The sequence below is a fragment of the Mirounga leonina genome, unplaced genomic scaffold (assembly GCF_011800145.1).
Source record: "Mirounga leonina isolate KUSES-001 unplaced genomic scaffold, KU_Mleo_1.0 Mir_195, whole genome shotgun sequence".
Classification (NCBI taxonomy): Eukaryota; Metazoa; Chordata; class Mammalia; order Carnivora; family Phocidae; genus Mirounga; species Mirounga leonina.
In genome coordinates this window covers 1,954,920-1,981,017 of record NW_023270490.1, presented here as the reverse complement: position 1 = coordinate 1,981,017, position 26,098 = coordinate 1,954,920, and the positions used below count along the sequence as shown (strand labels likewise).

The 26,098-nt window shown below is 54.6% G+C and overlaps 1 protein-coding gene across 2 annotated transcripts in view; it reads left to right on the top strand.

The window, feature by feature from the left end:
• RIPOR3 (RIPOR family member 3) overlaps nucleotides 1-26,098 on the top strand; it is a 74,787-nt gene that overhangs the window by 24,370 nt on the left and 24,319 nt on the right. Inside the window, exons 2-3 of one of the 2 annotated variants that reach the window (XM_035025403.1) lie at nucleotides 8,741-8,791; nucleotides 20,127-20,247. In XM_035025403.1, the coding sequence (XP_034881294.1) occupies nucleotides 20,138-20,247 (110 nt within the window). In that variant the 5' untranslated portion in view covers nucleotides 8,741-8,791; nucleotides 20,127-20,137. The remainder of the gene's footprint in view (nucleotides 1-8,740; nucleotides 8,792-20,126; nucleotides 20,248-26,098) is intronic. The other variant, XM_035025402.1, reaches the window with a different exon arrangement.

Below are 26,098 nucleotides of genomic sequence, written 5' to 3'. Positions count from 1 at the left end.
AAAGAGAGAAATAAAACAGATGGGGAATTGGGAAAATGTCGGGGGAGGGGGCAGGCTGGTCCCACGTAGACAAGGGGCCAGGAAAAGCTTCACGAGGAGGTGATATTTAAGTCCCAAGCTGCAGGAGAGGAGGGAAGATGATTCAGGTGGGCAGGCATTAATAACAGTGACTCACGGACCATGTTAAGTCCCCTTTCAATGATCTCTCAGTCCGGATTATGCCAGCGAGAGTCTTTTTGTTGTTAGTTCGTCTTTAATGCCTAAGACCTACTGATCTCCCTACCTTGAAAGAACGGGCTTAGCAGGCAATGTGCCTACCTGCACTTGGACATGGCTTTGTGTTCAGTATGACTATTTCGCAGTTCCTGCTTATGTTCTTATTGATGGCAAATGATGCTGGCTCTTCATTTATTTTTTATTTATTTATTTATTTTTTAAAGAGTTTATTTATTTATTCATGAGGGACAGAGAGAGAGAAGCAGGCTCCCAAGGAGCAGGGAGCCCGATGCGGGACTTGATCCCAGGACCCTGGGATCATGACCTGAGCCGAAGGCAGACGCTTAACCATCTGAGCCACCCAGGCGCTCCCTGGCTCTTCATTTATGGCCATGATTAAACTGTCCTTTCAAAAATATGCTTACTTTTTGAAAGGCGAGGTGATTTACAGAAAAGCATTCAGTAACTTGTAACACAGGTGGGTACTCCCGTACGGGGAAGTGGGGAAGTCGGGAAGGCGATAAACACATGAAGTTTGGGACGCACTACAAGAGGACAAGACCCTTCTCCTCAAGTTGCTCGGAGCCTGGCTCTGGAAATGAAGGATGGTGCTCCCCGGGGCGAGGGTGGATCAGGGCCAGGGGCTCAGAAGAGGGGCTGCCGGGGGCATGCCCGAAGGCAAGGGCAAGCTCGGACCTGCCCACAAACGACACACAGGGTGTTGCAGGGAACGGCGGGAACATCGTGCGCAAAGGTAGAGCAGGTGGAAAGAGCAGGAAAATCAGCCGGGTGGCATGTGAATAAGGGAGCAGAGTTGCTGGAGCAGGCAGACCCTTGGGAAACCACCCCCAATTCATCTAGTCCAGTGACCAATCCTAACACGAATTCTAAAACATCCCTTCATTGAGCACTGCTCTCTTCTGTCTTCTTAGGTCATCTCAGCAGACCCACGAGGTAGAGCTGTTGTTACAGCCCCATTCTACAGATGGGGATCTGGGGGCTCGGGCCACGTCACCTGCGCAAGGTCAGGCAGCTAGTGAGAAGCCAGCAAGACTTTTTTCCAACCTATTTTTTTTAAATGGGGATATAACTCCATAAAATTCACACTTTTATTTTTTTATTATTATTTTAAAAGATTTTATTTGTTTATTTGAGAGAGAGAGAGTGCGCGCACATGAGCAGGGAGGAGGGACAGAGGGAGATGGAGAAGCAGGCTTCCCTCTGAGCAGGGAGCCCGATGCGGGGCTCGATCCCAGGACCCCAGGATCATGACCTGAGCCAAAGGCAGATGGTTAACGATTGAGCCACCCAGGTGTCCCTTAAGATTTTATTTTTAAGTAATCTCCACACCCAACATGGGGCTCGAACTCATAATCAAGAGTCGCATCCTCTACCGTATGAGCTAGCCAGGCACCCCCAGGATCTCCACTGCAGTGCTAAATTGAAGTGGAAGTAAAGTCCTGCTGTCTTTTTATTTTATTTTATTTTATTTTATTTTATTTTATTTTATTTTATTTTATTTTAAGATTTTATTTATTTTTTGACAGAGAGAGACACAGTGAAAGAGGGAACACAAGCAGGGGGAGTGGGAGAGGGAGAAGCAGGCTTCCCGCTGAGCAGGGAGCCCGATGTGGGGCTCAATCCCAGGACCCCGGGATCATGACCTGAGCCGAAGGCAGACGCTTAACCGACCGAGCCACCCAGGCGCTCCTAAAACTCACACTTTTAAAGCGTACAGTTAAGCATATTTACAAAGTTAGGCCACCACTGCGGTCATCTAATTCCAGAACATTTCTGCTGCCCCCCCAAAAAGCCCCGTCCCCATGAGCAGTCAGCGCCCCCATCCTTCTCTGCCCCCAGCCTCTGGCAACCGCTCATCTGTGTTCTGTCTCTATGGATTTGCTATTCTGAACATTCCAGAGAAATGGAATCATATTTTATGTGGCCTTCCATGTCTGGCTTCTTTCACTCAGCATCGTGTTTTCAAGATTCATCTCCAGGGTTACATATATGACTGCTTCATTTCTTTTATGGCCGAATGCTATCCCGTTGTGTGGATACACCACGTTGCACGACCCACTCGTTGGCTGACGAACACTTGGGGAGTTTTGGCTTCTTGGCTACAGAGAGTAACGCTGCTAGGAGCGTTTGCGTGTGGGTTTTGTGTGGACGTGTGTTTTCATTTCTCCCAGGTGCATGTCGAGGAGTGAAAATTGCCCCGCCGACTCGTAACTCTGCTGAACCCCTAGAGGAAGGGCCGAACTGTCTTCCAAAGGGGCCATCCGCGCTCCGTCCCGGCCAGTGGGGCCCGAGGCTCCAATCTCTCCACACCCTCGCTGGCGCTTGCTGTCCGTGCCTTAGAGGACGGTCATCCTAGTGGGGGTGATATGGCAGCTCCTTGTGGGTTTGACTTGCTGGGGGAAGCAGTCAAGGGGCGTTTAATTTGATATGTGTGGTCTCCACCGCCTGGTGTTGCCAAACTGGGGTCCGAGGGAACAGAGAGGAGGGAGGACTGATGGAGTGTGGCTGTGTGGGTGGGTGGCGAGGGCCTGGGACCACTCTGAGGATGGGGGAGAACCACAGGAGCAGGCAGCGGGGCTGTGGGGTTCAGAGACTGGGAGAATTTGGGCATGCAGTAGGGTTGGTGAGGACACGTGTCAGTAACAGAACTGGGACACTGGACCCCCCTGTCTCCCTGGGTCCAGGGTCAGCCTCTTCCAAGGATGAGGCCTTGACCTCTGGCTTCCTTTATTTATTTTTTTTATTCAAATTTTTTTATTTTGTATTTTTTAATTTAAATTCAATTAATTAACATATAGTGTATTAATAGTTTCCAAGATAGAGGTCAGTGATTCATCAGTCTTAGATAACACCCCGTGCTCATTACATCACACACCCTCCTTAATGTCCATCCCCCAGTTACCCCATCCCTCCGACCCCTCCCCTCCAGCAACCCTCAGTTTGTTTCCTGAGATTAAGAGTCTCTATGGTTTGTCTCCCTCTCTGGTTTCATCTTGTTTCATTGTTCCCTCCCTTCCCCTATGCTCCTCTTGTTTTGTTTCTTAAATTCCACATATGAGTGAAATCATATGATAATTGTCTTTCTCTGATTGACTTATTTTGCTTAGCATAATACTCTCTAGTTCCATCCAGGTCGTTGCAAATGGCAAGATTTCTTTTTTTTTTTTTTTTATGGCTGAGTAATATTCCATTGTATCTATAGACCACATCTTCTTTATCCATCCATCTGTTGATGGACGTCTGGGCTCTTTCTGTAGTTTGGCTATTGTGGACATTGCTGCTGTAAACATTGGGGTGCAGGTGCTCAGGCTTCCTTTAGACAGAAGGAGACTGAAGCTGAGCGGCAGAATTCATCCTTAAAAAAGCCCGGGCAAAGGGGATCTTGAGGATGGAACTATACCTGGGCTCTCTGCCGGCTAAGGATGTTACGCAGTCCCACCTACTGTCTCCAAAGTTGTGACTTTCAGGGTCCTGATTCCCCATGGGTCCTGTAACTCCCAGGACACCGGGTCAGGGCTCATTCCCATGTCCTTTGTGTGGGGGACAGGGCTCTGAAGACCACAGGTGCACTGTTAGCTATCAGCTGATGTCTAATCATTAACACATATGATGCTCCTGTTTCTTGAGCATTTACTACGCGTCCTTACGACGTACCCTGCTCCGATGCTTCACACACATTTACTTTCCATCCCCATTTTACAGATGAGCACACAGGTTCCCAGGAGGTGAGGGAGGTGGTGTGGCCAACATCACGTAGCCAGTGAGCTGTATGGTCAGGATTTGGACCTCATCTCCAACCCCTGGGTGTACCGGGAGCCTTCCATTTTAAGGCTTGCTTGACGGAGTATGTTGGTTTTGTGCTGCTGTGTAACAGATTGCTACAAACCCAGCTGCTTAGCACAATCCCCATTTATGAGCTCCCAGTGCTGGAGGGCAGAAGTTGGTGTGGCTGGGGTCTCTGCTGAGGGCATTATAAGGCTTGATTCAAGGTATCCGTCAGGCTGAGTTCTCGTCCAGAGGGTCTGGGGACAAATCCACTTTCAGGATCACTCCTGTGGGGGTCATTTGGCTCCAGGTGCCTATAGGACTGAGGGCCCTGCTTCCTGACTAGCCGCCAGGTGGAGCCACTTTCAGCTTCTAGAGGCCCTCACTAGTCCTTGCCACATGGCCCCCCATCTTCAAAGTCGTCAATGGAGACTCTCCCTCACACGGAATCCCTCTCCTACTTCAAGCCTCTTTGGACTGGAAGAGCCAGTCCTGTTTAAGGGCTCACCGGATCAGGTCAGGCCCACCCAGGATAGTCTCCCTTCTGCCACGGAAGGTGACACAGTCACGGGAGGCATACGCCCTTGTATTCACAGGTTCCATCCCCACTCCAAGGAGAAGGAACAGTGGTCTCTGGGATCATCTTAATATTCTGCTGCCCACAGAAGATCTTAGGTTTTAATAACAGAGATCATGATAGCAGGAATATTGGTACTTGCTTTCATCGGTTAGAGCTTCACGGTTTTCAGGCTGGAATCCTGCTGGAGCCCAGCAGCCATGCGGTGCGATGGTGCTTTATCCCCTTTATCTGGGTAGAGGAACGCCTACCTGGCCCAGCAAAGGCAGAAGCCCAGATTTCTGACCCCCCAGCCCAGGGCTCTTGGCGCCCACAGGACCCCTGACTCCCCTTAGACCCCTCAGACCTCATCACCATCCTTGGAAGGGGTGAAGCATCATTTCCAGCCAGCCCAGCCTTCGGGGAGAACCTCCCTGTCAACGCGCCACACTGGGGCATCGAAACTCCAGCTTTTACAGGAATTGCCCCTGGGCTGGGCAGACCTCACCTCATGTAGCAGGAAAAACCAATAAAGTCTGAGGGGCGCAGAATCAAAACAGCATGTGCTCAGGAAGGGCCCAGCTTGGCAGCGGCCCAGCCTCACTGCGGGGGAGGCGGTTTGGCCGAGGATGTGGTGCGCGGGCCAAAAGCGGGGGGCCACCCGCTCCGGGGGGGAGGGGCAATGTGTCAGGTAGCAGTCACCAGTGTCCTGTGTCAGTGGGCGCCAGGCATCTGGATGCCCCCAGTGTCAGCCCCCCGGATGCTCACATCTTCTAGACTTCCCGCAGTGTACCCGCCTTTAATCTGTAAAGCAAGGCCCGAGACCCCAGTGAGAAATCCAGGACCATGGTCCCCACGATCCCTAAGGATTCTTGAGGGTTTTAACATTTCTTCTGGATACCTTTGTGCTGACATGTTAATTTTTAAAAATTCTCTGCTCTTCTGAAATTGCTGTCTTTTTTCCTTGTATCCCATGCTGGACACTGCTCCGATTCTTTCATTTTTCCTAAGTATTGCTGACACAAGCCTGCTGGGAGATTGGACTCTAGAGATATGTGTTGTGAGCCCGTGTGAAAGAATCCGGCTGATTTGAGCTGAGGGGGTCTCCCGGAAGGTCACTGGGGGTGCGCACAGGCCTGGAAAAGGACCTGAACCAAGAGCTCCACAACCCAACGTGGGCTCACAGCAGACATTCCGGTCCGGGCCCCACTGAGCCGGGATGAATGAAATTCAGTGTGTTCCTTCTCCTGTCCGCCTGCCCCCGCTTTCCTTTTCCAGGGAGGCCGTGTCCGCTTCGCCTGGTGTGGCTCTGTGCCTGTCCTTGCTGAGGGGACCGTGGGGCTCCTGGGCCAGGCCCAGCAGACCTACAGCAGATGAGCAAAAACTAAGTCCTCAAAAGGAAAATGGGGTATCATCAGGAAGAGAGAAAGTCTACAGAATTGGGGGTAACGGGAAGCCAGGGGGAGCACACTTGAAAGTAAATCTAAGAATCCCAATCCTAAAATTTCACTGCTTGGAGAATTTCGTGTGTTGTCCCCTCCCATCCCCCAAAGCCCTCCCCTTCTCCAGCTGTCAATCATCAGCAAGCACATCTCTGCGCTTTCTTACACTGAACTAGTGTCTTCTCTCCCACCCACCAATGCTTGGGGCCCACCTTGACACATCCAGAATCTCCTTAAACTGCTGGATGAAACCGTGTTTTCTACCTGTTACAGGTTGAATCCCCCAAAAGATCTGTTGAAGTCCTATCCCCTTGTCCCTGTGCATGTGACCTTATTTGGAAATAGGGTCTTTGCAGATGTCATCAAGTTAAGATGAGGTCACTAGGGTGGGCCCTAGTCCAGTGACGGTGTCCTTATAACAAGAGGGCAACACCTTGTGAAGACAGAGACCACTGGGACGAGGCCGCGTGGCAGAGACGGGAGAGGGGCAACTGCCAGCCAAGAGACACTGAGGACTGACAGCCACCACTAGAAGCTGGGAGAGGCAAGGAGGGACCCTTTCCTAGAGCTTTTAGAGGGGACATGGCCCTGCTGACACCTTGATTTTGGACATCTAGCTTCCAGAAGTGCGCGACGATACATTTCTGTTGCTTTCAGCAACCCGGTTTATGGTCTACTTTGTTACAGCAGCCCCAGAAAGCTGATATACTTCCTCAGGTCTCTAACCTTGGGGTGCAAAGCAGTAGACAAAACTATACGTTATAGTTTGGTTTTTCCTTTTAACAAAGAGAGAGAGAAAAAAAAAGCACGGTCTTGCGATTGTAAAGCAAGTCACAGAAGGTAACGTCAATGATCTCTATTTTCCAGATGGAGAAAGTGAGGCTGAGGATAAGTGACTTGTGTAAGTCACACGGCTGGCAAGAGGCAAAGTCTGGACTTGAGACTTGTTGGGTTTTTTTGGCCTCAAGGCTTACACTCCTCACCCTCCCCGTGAATCTGTAGATGTGTAGCTCACAGATTACCGCAGAGTCCCCACATCCTAGTCCCCAGAGGTCCCCTTCCTTATTACATGAGCTCAGAACTGAGTACTAGCCTCGTCTGTATGGGAACCACCTGTTCCCGCCACATCTTCTGTAACATGAGCCTCTGCAAAGCGAGCCCTCTTTCCCTGGTGATTTTCATTACAAAATTGGAGATGCATTCCCACCAAACTCATCTCCCAGTAGGCCAAGTAAGAATGTTTGGCAAAGAAGGAATTAATTGATAAACAGCTTGTAGTTCATAAACTCCAGAGTCTGCCTGGAGTGTTTTGCAACAATTTTTGGAAACTCCAGGATCCCAGTTCCAGCACAAACTGTTTATTTCAGGCTTCACACATATCCTGCATGCCTGGGAATCCACTGGTTTCACTCTGAACATCCAGAACAGAGCCCCTCTTCTCTGTGGGCATTTGTAGTGGTTGGTAGAGCAGGGCTGCAATACCTGGGGAGGCCAGTAGGGGTCTTCTTCCAACCGGAAATGGATTTCAGGCGGAAGATTCTGGAAATTCAAGACTTTGGGTTCTAGAAAAATAAAGCTATTCCTTTGGGAGGAAATCCACTCTCCTTACCATGTGGGTTAGCCATCTGACATAGAGTCACTCAGTCCTAAGGATGGGGCAAGAGAAGTTGTAAAAAATCTGACTTTTCCAGCCCCCCTGTCCCAGGGAGATGACACAAGAGCTGGGGTCGGGGTGCCTGGGACAGCCTCTGTCTCTGCAGTTGGCACCAGGAGGGGAAGGAAACTGCACATCGCACTGTCGAAAGAAAAACTGAAACAGCAGGCTGGCTTGGTTTGTCTCTTGTAAATTGTTTATCTTGGGATGACCAGATGGCTCATCTCTGGGCGAACCTTTGACCATTTCCAGTGCTGTTAACAGGCTCCATCAGCAAACAGTCCCCCTCGACCAGCCCACGTGCCTGTGGAGGAGTCCCAGCGCCAGCTGGCGGGGGACCTCGGGCATTCCAGGAGGGTGACTCCGCACCACCGGGCCACAGATCCTCATCCAGACTCAGGGGCCGGGTTAGGCAGCTGCGGGGTGTGGACGGTATGGTACATGAACAACTTCGGTGGGTGAGCTTGAAGTGTTAATACCCGCTGGGCTCCCCAGTTATAGCCCTAGCCCCTCGCCCACCTGGTGTCCCCCAGTGAGGTCCCTGTTCACCCTACCTCCTCACGTCTCACTAGTCAAGTGCTCAAAATGTGTTTGAATGTCAATATTTCCCTCCTGCCCACCTCTGCACCCACCCCGGCCCCCGGCTGTGTGAGTGTGGTAAAACCACTTGCCCTCTCTGAGCCGCAACATTAAGCTGTAAACAGGGTGAGGAGCTGACACCTCTTCCCGTTCTGCCTTCCAGGCTGGGTGAGAATGGGTGGAAATGGGACGGATTGTGTGAAGACTTCGCAAGTCCTCCCCCGCCCCCTGCCTTTACTAGAACAAGATCCAGTTGTGATTCATTTTTTTCAGGTGAGAAAGGGGCACAGCAGGTGCTCTTGCCTTCCTGGGCAGTGGGTAGGGAGCTCTTGACCGTCCCTATCTGGGCTCCATCCCGAGGCACCCCGGAACGAGGCCTCTCTTCAGAGCCTTGTGGGTACAGTTCCAGCCGTGAGATTTTAGTTCTAGGTGCGTCTAGAAGCTGCAAGCCTGGGGAGGGGTGTCAGAAACCTGATGGACATTTTTAAATGCTATTCTGGTTTTCAGGTTGGGGCAGAGGGCCAGGTGGAGGCAGAGAGACCAGTGAAGACCAGAGAGGTGAGAGGGGCTTGGCCCTGGGGGAGGGGGGTGCAAAGGAGGGGACTGATTCAGGGTGTTTCTGAGAAGCAGAGCAGACCTTGCAATCTCTTGGCCAAGGGCTTCTACGGAGGAGGGAGATGCTCTTGCGGACTTTACAGGCTGTCTGGGAAGATAAAATTCTCACCCAGGGAGCTAGATTTCAGTGGGCTACAGAGTAGAAACTTAATCTTAGAGGTGCAGGAAGCAGGTTCCAAACTCTTTCAACATAGAAGGATAATGTTGACAGATCTGGTCACATAAATATTTGGAACTTCTGTTACATGCACTCACACACACACACACACACACACACATCATTAAGAACAAGATAAAAGGTGAATGAGGGGCTGGGAGAAAACTAGAAGTCACTGAGAAAAAGCTAGGTAACTGGGACAAAAGAATATGAACTGACAAGTCTCAGAAGAGGAGACCCTAAGATAATGAGCATATAGAATACTCGATCTCATGAGGAATCAGGGAAAGGAGGGTGAAAAAGCCCACTTGCCCATACCCCACAGAACAACATGGTTGTGAGGTGGGAGGAGGAAGGGATCCAACCCTCCAAGAAGAGGAGAATCTAAACAGTGCTCAGTGAGAGCCTGGGGGTAGGGGTGGATCCAAGGCTCAATGACATCAGCAAAGTCCCCGCCAATTCCAGAAAGCAGGCAGTGAAGGCCTGTGGTTAAGAGGCTGAATTGGAAGCCAGGCTGCCTGGGCTGGAACTTCTAGATCCTAAGGGCCAAAACAGGACAAAGTGGGCCGTAAAGCATAACCTTTTGGTGAGGGTCAAAAGAGCGTATTCAGGTTAAGCGCAAGGCCCCCCACCCAGCTCTCTGGGCCCCTCTGTCTCAGCTAGGCTGGCCAGGCTGGCGAGGCTGAGGAGAGTGGAGGATGACCCCCAGCAGGGGGAGGGAGGCCAGATGGGCTTGCTCGGTCTGTGTAAGAAAGGTGTGGGTGGAGAAGGCGCAGGAGAGGGGGTCTGTGGGTGAGAGTAACAGCATTGTTCTGGAGGCAGACCCATTCAAGGGAGGGCTAGCAGAGGGCAAAGCGCAGGGTCCCTGATGACTTTCTTGAGCCCCCAGCACCTTGGCTTTCGCGGGACTCTTCCTCCAAAAGAAATATTAAATCGTGTATGTTACAACTGAATTGGTATAAGGATGGATGAATTATATAAAAAAATACATGCTATTAATATGTAAATGGTAACACATATACGACACCATATAATAAAACATTTTGTTTAACCTACAAGTTCATTTCATTTTTTTTTTTTTAAAGATTTTATTTATTTATTCATGAGAGACAGAGACAGAGAGAGAGAGAGGCAGAGGGAGAAGCAGGCTCCCAAGGAGCAGGGAGCCTGATGTGGGACTCGATCCCAGGACCCTGGGATCATGACCTGAGCCGAAGGCAGACGCTTAACCATCTGAGCCACCCAGGCGCCCCCTACAAGTTCATTTCTTACCTTCTGATTTTAAAAGTAATCCAACCATTTCCGTGGGCCCCGCGCACAAGTCCCCCACCCCCCCCACCCCCCATGACGTCGGCCCAGGGAAGGGCGCCTAGCTGCTCCTCGGGAATGACATTCTGGCTCAGCCCCCTGCCAGGTTCGGAGAGGCTGCTCTGAGGTCCAGTGGTGTCGGGGAGCAGGGGGGAGGGTCTGTGTCCCTGACTGTGGAGAATTCGAGCAGTTCATCCAGTGCGGGGTGGCGGGCCGAGGAGGCCCACGGGTTTGAATCTGAATCCTGCCTGTGTTAAGTGGACCCAAACCAGTGTGTGTTCATCAGTGGTCGGGTCTTTTGGATAAAACGAGTAGGTTGCCTTTGGGTCTCTCTCCGCTGCCAGGCGGGGGTCGCAAAGAAGGCGGGTCTCATGCAGAGCCCTGAGGTTACAGCAAGCGCCCCGGGGCGGCCACCAAGCTCTCCTCCGAGCTCCAGCCCTCACTCTCAGGCCCCAGGCCCTTGTCCACATCCCGGCTGGTGTGAGGTGGGCGTGTGCAGGTGCCCGCATGGGGCGGGGGTGGCAGAGGCTGCGGCCCCAGGGCCCCTTCTGAAGCTGTTGGGCTGCTGGGCCACCCCCCCCCGCCCCGGATTCCCACACCTTATTCATGTGGGGGTGAAAAGCCGCAAATATTTGTAGCCAATGGAATATAGTCCCTTCACGACCACTACCTGCAGCCATGGAAATGATCCCTAACGCCCACGATGCTAAATCACGAGCCCTCGAGCGCAGAGTGGAAGTGCCGCCTTTGACCCAGTGGTTCCCACCGGCCGCGATTCTGCCTCCCAGGGGACATGTGGCCATGTCTGCGGACACCCTCGGTTGTCACACTGTAGGGGGCCGGCCCCCTGCTCCCCAGCGGTGAGAAACACACAGGACAGGAAGAATGATCTGGCCCAAAGTGTCAGTGGTGCTGAGGCCGAGACCCTCCCACACCCACTGGGTGGTGAGGGCTTCTGGGTAGGGTCCCACACGCGTTGCTCGGTCACGGCCAGGGTGTGGGTGAGGTATGCACACAGCAGAGGCACGCTGCCCACACCCGTGTTTGAAGGTGAATTATTGATGACATGATGCTGCCCCTTGCAAGTTCCGGCCACTTCAGCTCTACAAGCCTCAGTTTCCCAGTCTGTAAAATGGGGGTGGTAGCAATGCCCACCTCAAAGGGGTGCTATGGAGAGATGCCGTGTGTCCAGCTCTCAGCCCAGTGTCCAGGATACAGTAAGGGGTGCCACGGAGGCCAGACTTTCTGGGTACCAGGGAGGAAATGAGTTAATTCTCAGGACGGGGCCTGCGCACACAGTAAGTGTTCTCAAACTGCTGGTTTTCATTAGCAACGTTACTGCTCTAGGTTTTTGACATCAAACAGAGGTGCTTGGCCAGGAACAGTGACCCCTGCTTGGCCTCACCCCCACCTGCCAATGAGGTCAGCGCCAGGAGGGGTCTGTCTACACCATCCCTCCATCTCGGGTCCTCCCAGCCAGCCTCTTTTCTTTTCTTCCTTCCTTTTTCTTTTTCTTTCTTTCTTTCTTCCTTTCCTTTCCTTTCTTTTTTCTATCCTTCCTTCCTTTCCTTTCTTTCCTTCCTTCCTACCTGAGCCGAAGGCAGGTGCTTAACTGACCCCCCAGGCACCCCTCAGCCAGCCTGTTTCTAGAGCTGGCCCTCCAGCCGCAGACCAGCATGGAGGCAGCATTTGAGAGGGGATTCAGCTGCCCCTCTGGTGCTTCCCAGAGGATCAGCTTTTGTCTCCCCATCTCTGTTATCTTGCATCCAGGCCCTGTCTTTCCCAGCCACGTGCTCCCAGCTGCACAGACACTCTCACCCCCCGCGGTGGCCCTAGGAGGCTCCTTCCCCAAAGAGTTGCCAGTCTCCTCCAAGTGCCCCGGGCTGCACGGGGGTGATAAGAGCATGTGATGGGAGCATGTTCATGGTGATCTGATCAGTGAGGGGGCCATTTAAGTCCAAACACCCTCTGGATATTTCACAGAAATTCATGAGTCATCTTTACCTCATAAAAGCCCAGTGGAGTTAGCTGGGAGTGTAGATAATGTTTGTGGGCCTTAAAAAAAGAAATTTTCCTCTCTCTCTCTCTCTCTCTCTCTCTTTTTCTCTCTTTCTCTCTCTCTTTCTTTCTTTCTTGGAAAGTTTCTCCTTTGACCCCAGGTTCATCCTGAAAAGCCACATTCTCTAGGTCAGAAGGATGTACAGTCAGCCCTGCAGCTTAATTACTATGCAATCAAGGACATGGTAACCATGTGTTCTGTTTTCTTCAAATTAACATTTTTTTTTTTCTAATTATGAGGGAATGCATGTCCATTGCAAAACATCGGTAAGGTATCATCTCAAAAATAAAACTGAGACCATGTCGTATATAGTTTACCTCTTGGTCTTTTTGCTCAACATCTTACTTTGAACATCTTATATTGTCCCATGTCATTATTCCTCAAAATCATATTCCCAACTCTTATGGCCACATATATTTCCTCCTTGTGGCTGAGCCATTTGGGCTACTGAACTTCTCCCTTGCACTTGGCCATTTGTGGCCTTACCTAGGGTTTTCATCTGTGAAATGGTCACAGGTGCGCTGTGAAGCCCGAGGAGATGGCCCACCTGTCCACCCACGTGACTGGTCCCTTTGCGCCTCCGGGCCTGAGCTGGAGCAGGTCATGGACATCTTACAGGACTGCCCTGGGCAGGAAGGTCACAGGAAGCCGTAGACTGTGTGATAAACTGAGGGAAGGGACCCTCTTGGATCCTGGAGCCTGACTCCCATGCCTGGTCTTGAACCATCAGTAAGTTTCCATTTGCCTTGCAGCCCTGGGACAATGAACTCTGGGGGGACAGTTAGGGCTCCCTGAGGAGCTGCTTGCTCTTCTCGTCCACTAGAAACCAGTGCTGTCTGCTCATCTGGCTCTCCATCAGGCCATCTGCAGAGATACAACTGGGTTTCCCATCGCCCCTTCCCCCCGGCTCCTGGTTCTATTTCCATGGTAGGACCCAGAAATGTGGGCTGCCAAGAAGCTGGGTTCCTACCTGCTCTACTTAAACCAATTGTCCTTCAAATCCATTACTCTTCATTTAAATATGCTATTATTTAAAAAAAAACCAAACCCACTTTATATCATACAGAAGACAGTTTGCTCTAAATAGGAGGTTACCTTAAAAGAAATTCAACAAGAAACCTGAATAAATCTGAGCTCCTCCCTCTCCTGCCCATCACCCTGTGCCTGGGGCCAGCTCTGTGCTCGGCTGAACAGGGGGGTGACAAGTATCAGATTGCTGGGGAGCCAGGACAGAAAAGGGACTAAGGCAAGTGAGTCGCGGTGTCTACTGTGAATTCCTCACTTGGCCCAGAGTGGCCTGCGCTTGGGGGACCCTGAACCCTAGCCCAGTGTTCCCACTTTACAGACAGGGAGACAGAGGCTCAGAGGGGAGGGAACTTATTCAAGATCACGTGCAGACCCCCTGGGCCTGCTTCCCTGGCTCAGGAGAGGTGAGCAGATTCCTAGCAGCAGGGAGAGAAGCATCTGGAAGCACCCGGTAGGAGTGGGGCCCACTGGGCTGAGCGGAGAGAAGGGGAGCCCAAGTGGCAGGTGTCAGAGCTAACGTGGCCTCTGTCCTCCGTGGGCTGGCTATGGGGTTTTCCCTCTCAGCGGACTATCAAATGTCTGGGTCTTGTTTGTGGGGGAAGCAAGGGGTGGGTGGGTCAGGGATTGCCTACGGAGGGCAAAAACCCAGCTCAAGCTGGATAGGCCGTTCAGGGTGTCCGAGTTTTCCAATAAATGGTGGTCTGTGCTAGCCCAGGAGACACAGACCTTGGGCCAAAGGAGTAGAGGTCTCCCCAGTATGACTGCCCCCAACCCCTGGATGGAGGTGCCGTGTTTGAGGGCCTGCATGCAGTAAGCACTCGTTCATTGTCTACTGAGACACAGCATTGTCTGGCAAGGTGTGCCGGGGGGCATACTGAGTAAGTGAATGAACTCAGAGGGTGCCATTACTGGAGCCAGTGGGTGCCAGAGGCCTGTCCTGCCTACTTGTCCCAGATGCAGCTTAAACCCCCACCCCCACAAAGGTCTGGTCCCCACTAGCCCCTCCATACTCTAGCCACACACACTGAACTAAGTTCATCTAACTGACCCTATCTCTTGCCTCTGAGCCTTTGCACATGTTGTTCCTGACACCTGGCAGACTCTTCCAGCCCATCCTCTCTCTCTGCCAATTCTTCCTCCTTTTGATTTCTTTTTTTTTTTTTTTAAGATTTTATTTATTTTATTTTGACAGAGAGAGACACAGCGAGAGAGGGAACACAAGCAGGGGGAGTGGGAGAGGGAGAAGCAGGCTTCCCGCTGAGCAAGGAGCCCAATGCGGACCTCGATCCCAGGACCCTGGGATCATAACCTGAGCCGAAGGCAGACGCTTCACGACTGAGTCACCCAGGCACCCCCCTCCTTTAGATTTCAACATATCGCTTCCCCCAAGGGGTCTCCCCAGTCACTCTCCTTTGGCTGGGTTAGGGGTCCTTGTCAGCTCCCCAGGCCTCTTGTTCCCTGTTACGGTCCAGCCTCATTTCTTCATGTCCTAATTCCTGTCTCCCGCTGGATTAGTTCACAGCCGTATGCCCGGTGCCTGCATTCAGTAGGCACTCAATACATGTATGTTGAAGGAACAAATAAAGTGAAGGCACAGTTCTGAAGAGACGTCCTTCAATTGTTCATTTATTCAAGCAGTCACTTATGAACCAGTACTTCTGGGGCACCCCCTGGTTGGTGAGGTCCTGGACAGACAGCTGTGAGCAAGACCAGAAAGTCCCTGCCCCGTGGAGCTGGGACTCGTGGAAGGGGGCCGCACAACTACCGAGCAGACTGATGAGACAATTTGGGATGGCTAGGAGTTGCCCAAAGGATCTGAAACAGGGGGAGGGGAGAGGGCCTCTCTGAGGGGGTGGCCTTTTTGCTGGGACCTAAAAGCTGGCAGGGAGCATCAGGGGAGACCTGCAGGAAGAGCATGCCACGGAGGGAGAGGCCACGGTCTGGAGGGGGCTGCAGCCGTGGAGCTGGGGACTGTGCTGGCGGGGGGAGGAGTGTGGACTCTTACAGCCCTTCCGTTCAGCGCTGGGCCACCAGGGCCAGTCAGGTGACCACTCTGGGCACGTTCACGGTGAAATGAGGGAGCTGGCCTCCATCAGGCGCAGACAGTCTGGTTCCCAGAGCGGCCTCCTCCGCCCATCCCTCTTAGGTATAAACTCAACATTCCTCATCCTGGGCTATTTTGCCATTTCCTTTCGTGCTAAACCAAACGGTCTATTTTGGAAACTCCTATAAGCAAACAAAGCCCTGCCTGGCATTTGAGCGGATATAAAAGAGCCCTAAGTGAGGGACTCAGGCATAAAAGCCACCCAGCCCTGAGAGCCCACGCTGTTAAATTTAGAAGCATCACCTCCAAATGAGGTGAAATTGTAGGTTCCCTGGGCCGGCGGGCGGCTCTGGCCGGCAGTGAGCTGGACAGATTTAGCGGAGTGGGCTCGGGCTCCCTCCAGCCGCACCCCGGGGCGGAGGCCCAGGACGTTGGGCCTGAGTCTGGGGAGCAGCTGACTGGGTGAGAAGCCCCTCCAGCTGTCATGCCCCAGCCGCACTCACCAGCTGTGTCCGAGCCATCCGTCTAGGTGAGCGCTGCCCGGGGTGCCCGGCCAGAGAGGCAGCGAGGGACGTGCGGGGAAGACGCAGTCCTGTCTGCCATCAAAGGTTTGGGACCTGCATGACTTCTGTGCCTCTCTCCTCTGCCCAGGGGCCCAGCGAGGTCTCTGGCTTGTCTCTCATGCCCTGCAGAGGGCCGGCTGTCCGGAGCTGGCCTGAGCCTCCTGAGTGTCCCTCCCCAGGGACTTCCTAGACCTGCCCACAATCTAGTGGCGAAAGGATGAATGCCAGCCACCGCGGGGGAGGGGGAGGCGTGGGGTCTCCAAGGTGCCCGGTCTCTGTTCTGAGTGGTCGGTGCCCCTGTTGTGTCAATGATTCAACGTCAGGAATATGAGCCTTGGTCAGAAGTGACCAACATTCATGGGGGCTTGTCAGGAGCCACCCACTGAAGGCTCCTGAGATTCCAGGGGTCTCAGCCTGGCCACCCCATCCCCAGTCCACAAGAAGGGAGATGCTTTTGCAATAAGAAACCCAACAGGGGGGGCGCCTGGGTGGCTCAGTCGTTAAGCATCTGCCTTCGGCTCAGGTCATGATCCCAGGGTCCTGGGATCGAGCCCCGCATCAGGCTCCCTGCTCGGCGGGAGGCCTGCTTCTCCCTCTCCCACTCTCCCTGCTTGTGTTCCCTGTCTCGCTGTCTCTGTCAAATAAATAAATAAAATCTTAAAAAAAAAAAAAAAGAAAGAAACCCAACGGGGTGAGATTGCAGAGGTCAACTGGTCAACCACCAGGGTTAGCCCCATCAGAGCCTTGGGAGAGGGCTGCTGGCCCCACTTCTGGAGCAGCTGAGCTGACTGGGAGCTGATGCTGGTCCCAAGAGGCCCACGGGGACACCCTGAAGCCTGCAGGGGATGGGGCTCGATGTTTCTTGGCCACCCCCAGCTCACTGCTGGCTATGTTTCTAGCTTGGCAGGTGTCTTTCATGACCTGCTTCCATTCTGGGGCCCCCTTCTCTCCCCTTCAGTGTGGGTCTAGCTCAGGGGTGGGAGCATGTCCTCAGCCCAGCCCCTGGGGGGCAGGTGTAGCCTAGCATGAAGCAGCCAGGCTTCTAAGGCCTGTCATGCTCAGGTCCAAATCCCAGCGCTGGCATCTCCTACCTGTGTGACCTTGGATGAGTCCTTTCCTCTCCTCTCTGAGCCTCGATTTCTTTTTCTGTAAAATGGGGATATGAAGGGTACTTACTTCCTATAATCTTGGGAGAATTAAATGAGATCTGAGGCCCTTAGAGCAGATAGCGGGCAGAGTGCTGGCCACCCAGGAGTCATTCAGTAAGAGCTGCAGCTTTTGTAAGTACTGTTGCATGAGAACGTAGCCATGCTCATCATTTACGTAATGTCTGTGGCTACTTTTGTACTAGAACAAGAGGGCTGAGTAGTTGTGACAAAGAGTATATGGCCTGCAAAGCCAAAAACTTTAGTATCTGGTCCTTTACAGAAAATGTTTGTCAGCCCTTGCCTTGGAGTCTGTCTAGCACTTAGTGGAAATTCTTATCCTTATCCTTCTGCTTATCTGGCACCAGGGGGCTGTGCAGGCTGGTACAGTGGGGGCAGCGGCCCCAGCCTGTCAGGCCTTGTTCTCTGGGCCCATGAGGATGTGCTGTGAATCTTCCAAGCACCAGGGAACACTCCAGCCCCGCCTGCAAGTTGCTCTCTGTCTAGTGGGGGAGACAGGGAAGTCACCATTCACAGTCCACTGTAACTAGCAGAGCAGGGAGGCTTGGGGAAGGGCGTTCCAGCCCCCCAGCCGCCAGGCTGGTGCCAGAGTGCTCGCCCCAACCAGTGACCTTGGTGATCTCCCTCCCTGCTCCCCCCTCCTCATTCCCTTGCCCGGCTTGGCTGGGGGGCTCTCAAGAATTTGAGAAGGTTCCCAGTGCCACCCTGAGCTCGTACTGATACTCGTGGGGCAACGCTGTGCTGATAAATGTTTAACAACCTGCCGGGGTGGGGAACCCCAAAAAGCAAATCTGTAGCACCTGCCAACAGCCAGGGTGCAGATATTCCTACCGCGGCCGATTTCAGGCTACCAATGGACGCTTGTGAGCTGGCCCGGGCTGGCAGCCGCCCAGCCCAGGTGGGGACACTGGGGACCTCCTTGGGGGGCTGGGGCATCTCCTAGAGGAGGGACGCCTGACCGCGCACAGGAAGGAGCGGTGGCGTCCACAAGCCGTCACACTCAGCTTCCAAATGTGTCTCTGCCGCTTCCACGCTGGCTTCCTGGGCCAGTCTCGTCCCCTCTCTGGGCCTCAGGTCCTCGTCTGTCAGCGTGGTCAGCAACAGCTCCTACGCCTCAGGGGTTGTGGAGATTTAATAAGAGAGTTTCCATGAGGCATTTTGCGCAGGGTCGGCCTCACAACGAGCACTTGGTAGAGAATGGCTCCCAACAGGGCTGGTGTTCACAGACCCACAAACAGCATGTGACGATCCCGGGCGCCGGGGCTCGCCACACAGTGGGTGCTCAGCAAACGCTCGCCAGCTCGGCCGCCCCGTCAGGGCTGGAGGGAGCTCACCGGGCTCATCTGCGTCTGTAGTCTCCTCCAGAGCTGCGGCCCCGGGCAGCAACCGCACGGACACAACCAGCTCTTCCCGAGCGGCCCCTTTGCACTGTGCGCCCTCCGCACCTTGTCTCCCGGGTCCTTTTCTGACTTCCCACTTTGCAACTGTGACCACGGAGGCCCAGAGCCAGTGAGTGGCACAGCTGGGATTTGAGCTCAGGTCTGGGTTTCTTTTTGTTTCCAGCTCTCGCCTATGTACAGCACACACGGAGTGGGTGGGGGACGTACGGGGGGAGGAGGCCCGTGGGGCCGCAAAGATCTGCCAGGGGGGCTGTGGGGCCTATGGCAGGGGCTGACCACATGCAAAACGCAGGACGGGACGCTGGAGATGTGGCTTGAAAGAGAACGTTATTCCAGGGGGAGGCCCCAGTAGGAGCAAAGGCATGGACGCTGGACTCAGCTGGCCGGAGAAGGGATGCCGGGATGCGGGTGGAGGGAGGTGGTGCCTGGAGCTTGTTTAGAGGTGTGGCTTGGGCAGTAGGGTCCCTGGAATCCTTGGACTGACTCCACGCTGGCTGAGGAGCAAGGTATGAAACTGTAGCTGCAGAGATTTAGGTTAGATACGAAGAACCTTCTGCTCATTGGGTGCTTGGAAGACACTGGGCAATATTCCCAAGGGAACCGAGAGGTAGTTTGGAAAAAAGACAGGACAGCCAGGGTTCTAGGCGGGCCTCATTGCAGCCTGGGTCAGAGACGGGGCAATGGAGCCGGGGATTCTGGAGGCCTGGGATGCCTGCAGCCTGGCCTCCTGTGAGCTGGGCTTTGTCAACCCCTGGTCAAAACCCTCTCATGGCTCCCAGTCACCCTGGCCCAACTGCAAGGCCAAACCGTTCCCTGGGGTTACCAAGGCCCCCCATGACCTGCACTCTGCTGGCCTCTCCAGCCTCGCCTGGAGTCACGTCCCAACCCACTGTACTGCTTTCTGTTTCTGGAAGACACCACGTCCTCTGCACCCCCAGGCCTTTGCCCATGCTGTTCCCTCCGCCTCAGATACCCTTCCCTCCCCTCCCCTTCGTCTGTCTTTCCTTCTCAGTACTTGGTGGCCTCCTCCATGGCGAGGTCAGGTAGCCCCTGGGCTCCCCTGTCACTTCGCTAGAGACTTCCTACTCTAACTGGTAGCTCATCAGCCTCCCTGCTAGATTGGGAGCCCTGGAGGTGAGGGCTTTGCCTGTGTTGCTCAGTGCATGTCTCCAGCACTGTGTTTGGTACACAGCACTCAGTGAGGGTTTGTGGAGGGGGGTGGGGGTTACCGGCAGAGAGGAGTAGCTGAGCGGGCGGCAGGTTTCAGGAGGAGCAGACTCCCCCCTGCTGGACAGCTCAGTATTGCTCAGGCATTAAGGACCTGAGCGCAGAGTACAGAGACCTGGGTTCGAATCTCGCTCCTCCCACTGGCCCCAGGCAGGTTCCCTAACCTCAATGAGCCTCAGTTCTCTCCTCTGTCAGCTGGGGATAGGACCAGCTGCCCCTCTCTGCGGCTTTTGTAAGGACCTTGGGGGCCATGGTGGAGGGGGGCCGGCCACGGGCAGCACTCACCAGGTGGCCGTGCGAGGCTGACTCTCCTGTCCTCTCCCCGTAGAGGTGACGGCCATGTCGGTGAGGCTGCGGTTCCTGTCCTCCGGGGACGCGGGGGCCGTGGGGGTCGTGGGCCGGAGCGCCTCCTTCGCGGGCTTCAGCAGCGCGCAGAGCCGGAGGATCGCGTAAGTTCTGCCCCGGTGGAGGGTGCGGGGCTGGTTGGTCTTCTGCTGCCTGTGACCCCGAGGCTCGCTCTCCTGCCAGGCCTGCAGCCCAGCACAGTGTGCGCGCGTGTGCGTGAGTACGTGTGTGACACTGGGTGCTGGGAGAAACCTGTAATGTCCTTGAGACCCGAATGGGTATCATCTCAGTTGGTCCTGGAAGTCCGATCTGCCTGAGCTTATCAGGCCCACCTGGCAATCAGAAAACAGGCTCAGAGAGGTGGAGCTGCTCACCCAAGGTCACACAGCAAGACGGGTTCAGAACTGGAACTTAGTCTCCTGGGGGCGGGGTTAGGATAGAATGTTCTTCCTGTTTGACAGAATGGGACGCGGGGCCACCTATCCCAGCTCTGTGACCTGGGGCTGGTGACTTCACCTCTGAGTCTCGGTTTCCTCATCTGAAATGGGGATCATGAGTGTCCCTCCCCCACAGAGCTGTCATGAGAGTACAATGGGGTGACACACGGCCAGCAGCCAACACATGCTGGTGCACGGCGGGGGCTTGAGGGGAATTTTCGAAGGAAGAGGAGCAGCCTCTACAGAGATGGGCCTGGGGTCAGTGTGGACCCTCCAGACACGAGTTCATGGCTCTCCATGTGTTTCCTCTAGCTGCAGGTAATCCCCAGGAGGAAGGTTCGTTTCCACTCCTGGGGCCACCACCTGGTCCTGGGCTTCCTAGCAGGCACGGTGCAAGCCTGGGGGTGCTGTCTGCCGGCTAGCAGGCCTGGCCTGTGGGGCTGTCCTGCGGGCATCCTGAGGGACCCGAATATCTGCCTGTCCGAGCCAATGTGGTAACAGGCAGGACTCCCAGCCAAGCGGGGCTCCGAACCTGGTTGGTCAGGTTGTCAGTCAACAACCAAATCTCGTCATAGCCCTCTCCTGCCTGAAGCCCTCCACAGGTTCCCATCCACCTAGAATACAATCCAGTCCTGTCACGTGGCCTAACAAATGGCTCCCCGTGATCCGGCTGGCCACCCTCCTTTTAAATCCTCTGCTTTTGCCACAGTGACCTCTCTCCCCTCCAGGCCTTAGTGCAGGCAGTGTCCTCCACCTGGGCCTCTCTTCCCACTCCTGTTTACCTGGCCGGTTGCTGCTTAATCTCCTTTGGGCCTTGGCTTCACTGTCATGTCCTGGGGTGGACCACCTGAGCCCCAGACTACGGCTCCTCCCTGGGGTTCCACAGCTGCCCTCTCCATCCCCAGTGATGCCTGGCCCCTGAGGTCAGGCTCTCCCAGCTGCCCACTCAGTTCCAGCACGTACCTGCGGGGGGAGAGGCACCTCAGGGCCGAAATCCTGGAGTGTCCCAGTTGGACACACCCTTAGGAATCCCTAGTTCATTACACAAATATTTATGGAGCGCCTACTCGGCCCAGGCCAGCTTCCAGGCTCTGGGGACAGACCCAGGCCCCACCCTCCTGTCAGGGCAGTGAACAAGAAGCCAAACTGTAATCAGGATGGATTCAGCTGGTGGCAAGTGCGGTGAGCGAATTAAAACAGGGGGCTGTGGGAGGGCAGCAGGGGTCTCAGAGGAGGCTCTCAATGAGGCAGTGGCACGTTTAAGGCCAGAGAGAAAAGTTGCCTATTTTGTGCAGACAGTGGGCGGGGCTGGGGAAGTCTTTCAGGTGGAGGAGGCTGCCAGTGCAAAGGTCCTGAGGTGGGGATGAGTTTTGAGGCACAGAAAGTGGGTGTGTGGCTGTCTTGTGGGATAGAAGTGAGAGAGGGACGACTGCAGGGCTTTGTGGGAGACAGTGAGGACATCTTTAGGGCAAGGGGAGCCTCCGAAGGGGCTGAAGCACCAGAAATGGAAATTCCCAGAGGGAGCGAGTGCCCAGGTGCCCCCCCACCCAACTCCCAGCCTCCAAGAGGAGGAAGTGTGGATACCACTGTGCGGAAAGCATACAGTAGGCACTCCATAAGTGGGAAGGCATACAGTAGGCACTCCATAAGTGCTGCTGAGAGGGGCTAAGTAAACTGGCCAGGGAATGATGATGTTCCTTGATGGAACCACTCCCCAGCTGCCTCTGCTGGGCTTCATTAGGGCCCCCACCCCACGGGGTCTGTAATCAGGGCTGCTAAGGACAGCTGTGCGGGTCACCCAGCCGAAGGGGTCGTCCAGCCATGTAACCCTCCCAAGCTGTGCGCCCTGGTGTGCAGCTTGTCCACTTGGCAGGGGCCTTTCTCTAATTCACACAGAATTAGTGGGGACTTTGTTCCTGCAGTGACGGGCAGGTTGGAGGGGGGTGTTCCACAGACCCTGCAGCCAAGGCCAGCTGCGTGAGTGTTCCACGTATGTGCTCACCAGGGCCCCGTGCTCAGATGTAATGCTCTGCTGTTGCCGTCTCGAAATCCTTAATATGTTTTGAAATAAAGGGCCCCTCATTTTCTTTTGCACTGGATCTCTTGAATTCTGTGCCTGGTCCTGCCTGCGTCTGTCCTCCTGCTGGGCCTTTGGGGGCCTCTGGATTTCCTGCATCCATGGGAATGTTCCTGCAGGCCCCAGTCTGGAACTCTGCCCAGATAATGTCCCAAGGTGGGCCCCTGGCCTCTTGCTGCTCCACTCTGGGATTTCTGGGGTCAGCACTCTGGGTGGGAAGAGGACAGAGGGGATCGGACCCTGTCCCACGAGGCCTCATTGGCCATCAGCAAGGACAAGATCACGTCCGGCAAGGTCTGCATCTTGGTTCGAGAAAGATGACCCTGATGGCTGGACCTCTCCTGGGGGCTCCTTCTCCTGGAGGATCCCCCGCTCAGGGAATTCTGGAGAACTCCCAGCCTGGGTGGGTTCTGAGGTCCCTGAGTGACTACCATCTGGCCTCAGTCTCTTCGGCCCCCTTGTCCATGGGTGAGGAAGAAGCTGCCCACGAGGACAGGGAACCAGCACATCTATTTTTAACTTCCTGTCTCTGTCCGACTCCCAGGAGTCTGGACCCTTGGCTCTGTGGCTGGACAGCCTAGATTAGGTTTCAGACCTAACCTTCTGGCCTTATTTCTCAGGTAATCCAACCAGGCTGAAGCACAGCCACACTGCCGAGGCAGGCAGGCAAAAATAACCTCAGAGAGGAGAGCAGGAAATTGAGGCTCATTGATGCTTTTTGTCCCTAAACCCCACCCCTGTCCTGGCACCTGAAACCCCCTAGACTCTGGCTGTGGCTTTTTATTCCATAACCAAAGAATTCACTTGAGGAAGTGATCTATCTGGTGGGGAAATTTTACACTAAGGTGTGAATGATTGCTATTTTAAGGCCATATCGAATACATATATAGTAATATAATATAAGGCCATATGTAATAAGGTGGGGAGAGGAAGAAGAGGGCCAGGCCCTGATGCTATCCCATTCTGCCCCCATTCACAGGCGTGGCTGCTCTTAACCCCCTCCTGCCACTCCTCTGCCAGGTCAGCTCTCCCCCAGGCTGTCAGGAGGGCACCCTCTGAGCTAGGAGCCACTGTCCTACCCACGTCGGGCATTCCTCTGTTGGGATGGCTGGGACACATGGGGGTGAAAACTGAGCAGTAGCCTTTGATTTTCAAGGAGAGGAGCCCGGAGAAAGAGGAGCAGTTAGGGGTGCAGCCATGTGTAGGAACGGGCTAGCCCACGCGAGCCTTGAACCTTGGTGCGTGCCCTGTGCGTGTTACACATCCTCCCCGCCCACCCAGTGCCACCAGACGCGGGGGGAAATGTTAGCTTACACCGTTGGCGCACTGGGTCCTGGACTGAAATGTGTGCAGTTGGTCCTATAATTGCCCCATGGCCACTGCCTGCCTCCGGATCCCGCACCTGCAACAGCCAGGCACCGAAGTGTGTGCCGACGACCCCAGGCAGAAGGATCGTCCCGGTGGCCTCACGTGAGGGCAGGGGCCCCTGGGTGACACACGTGCCCGTCTGGCATGCCAGAGGCTGTTTAACATTGACTGAGCCCTCCCCGAGCTGGTAAAACATCCGCCCCTGGAGACTGCTCCCTCCCCTGCAGCTGTGTCACTGGGCCAGACCCGCAGCCTGATTTCGCCACCCAAAGGATACAGCACCGCCTTGCCCGGCTGAGCCACCACTCAGGGCCCTGCGCCTGCCCGGTGGAACCTCAGACAAGAGCCCCGAACTCCGGGCCTTCCCGGGAGCCAGGCTCAGCTGCAGCAGCGAGGCTGAGGAGGTCTCCAGGTAGATGGCGGCGGGCCCGGCCAAGGGCACCCACCTCCTGGGGACTGTGGACCTCCGGGAGCTGGCAGGTGAGCAGGGCTCCTGCAGCCCCACTTCAAAGTCGCTTGCCTACCCCGCCTGCCCTCCCGCCCGCCCGCCAGGGCCCCTAGCCGGTCTGAAACCCACCTCCCTGAAGCCTGCAGCCCTGCCCGTCTCTGGCAGCCTGGAGATGTCAGCTTTGTGGAGGGCCTGTTCCAAGAGGTGGGTGATGTGGCCTCAGGCAGGGTGAGGGAGGAGGGAGCACAGCCCTCTCGAGGGCCTCCCAAAGTGTTCCTTGACATATAACGTATGAATAACAGCAAAAGCAGGTAAGGGATGAGCAGCGCTGATGGACCAGGCTTTGTGCCCAGTGCTGATTGGAGGGGCCTTCCCTGTTCACCCCCATGTAAATTTAGCATCCTGCTTTTATTTTTGCCCTTGGCACTAAGGACTATCTGATGTTTATTATCTTATTTAACTCCGACAGGTATACGGCACTTACCCTTTGCCGGGCACTACTCAAAGCCCTTTCCATTTGTTAACTCATGCAACTCTCAGGTAGCAACCCTTTCCCTGGTGCCCATTTTACAGAAGAGAAAACTGAGGCACAGAGAGGTTCAATAACTTAGCCAAGGTCACACAGCTTGTAAGTGGGGTTTCCGTAGAGACCCTGGCATCTAGCTCCAGAGCCCGTGCTGGCTGTCCCGTGGTCCCCCCCCTCGCCCCTCGCTGGCCTGGCAGCTCACAGGGACATGGGTTTTGTCTGTTTTGGTCCCTGTTTTACCTCCAGCCCCTAGAGTGCTGTTTGGTGTGCAGTTAGTGCTCAGTAAACATCTGCTGAATGAATGACTGTCTCATGACTGCGCCGTGGGGTCAGTCCTTTTTACAAATCGGGCAACTGAGGCTCCAGTATGTTAAGTACCTGTGACTTCGGGCTGGGATTGGAACATGGGTGGCTGACCAGGAGCTTGTGTCTCATGAGACAGTACAGGCTCCCAGGTGGGCGAGGCCCCCGATCCTCCCAGATCCTCGCTTGCTGCAGTATCCAGGCAGGGCCTGGGGTCTCTATTTCGAGCGTGTTGGTGTGTGATGTGCCTGCGCGGCCGTGGCGAGGAGCCCAGCCGGAGGGGTGGCTGGGACGGCTCCTCCTCTCGAGGCAACAGCAGGTGTGTGTGTGTGTGTGTGTGTGGACTGGGCAGGGGCTGGCGGGGCTGGATCTACAGCCTGGCTGCCTGCTGAGCCTCCTGGGGTGCCAGGGAGCTCCCCTCAGACCTGCCGAGGGAGCTGAAGCTGTGTCCTGCTTGCCCCCTGCCGGGCTCTCCAGACCCCAATCCTCCTCTCCTCCCTGGCTCACTCTGTCCCCCGACTCAGGACACGCTTCTAGGGTTGACCCCTTGTCCTGTTCTTTGAGGTCTGAGCACCTTGGGTTCCTGGACGTCCCTGCCCTCTAGTCCCCACATCACGCTGTATTTCCCTCATCCCGTTCAGCTCACTCTTTACTGAGCACCTACTGTTTTCCAGGCTGTGGGTGCAGGGAATGATACAGTTAGCATGTGCTGATTTTAACAGTAGCAAACATGTATCAAGCACCTACTGTTTCCATTGTGCCAAATGTTAGACCTGGTGTCTAACAGAATTCTCAG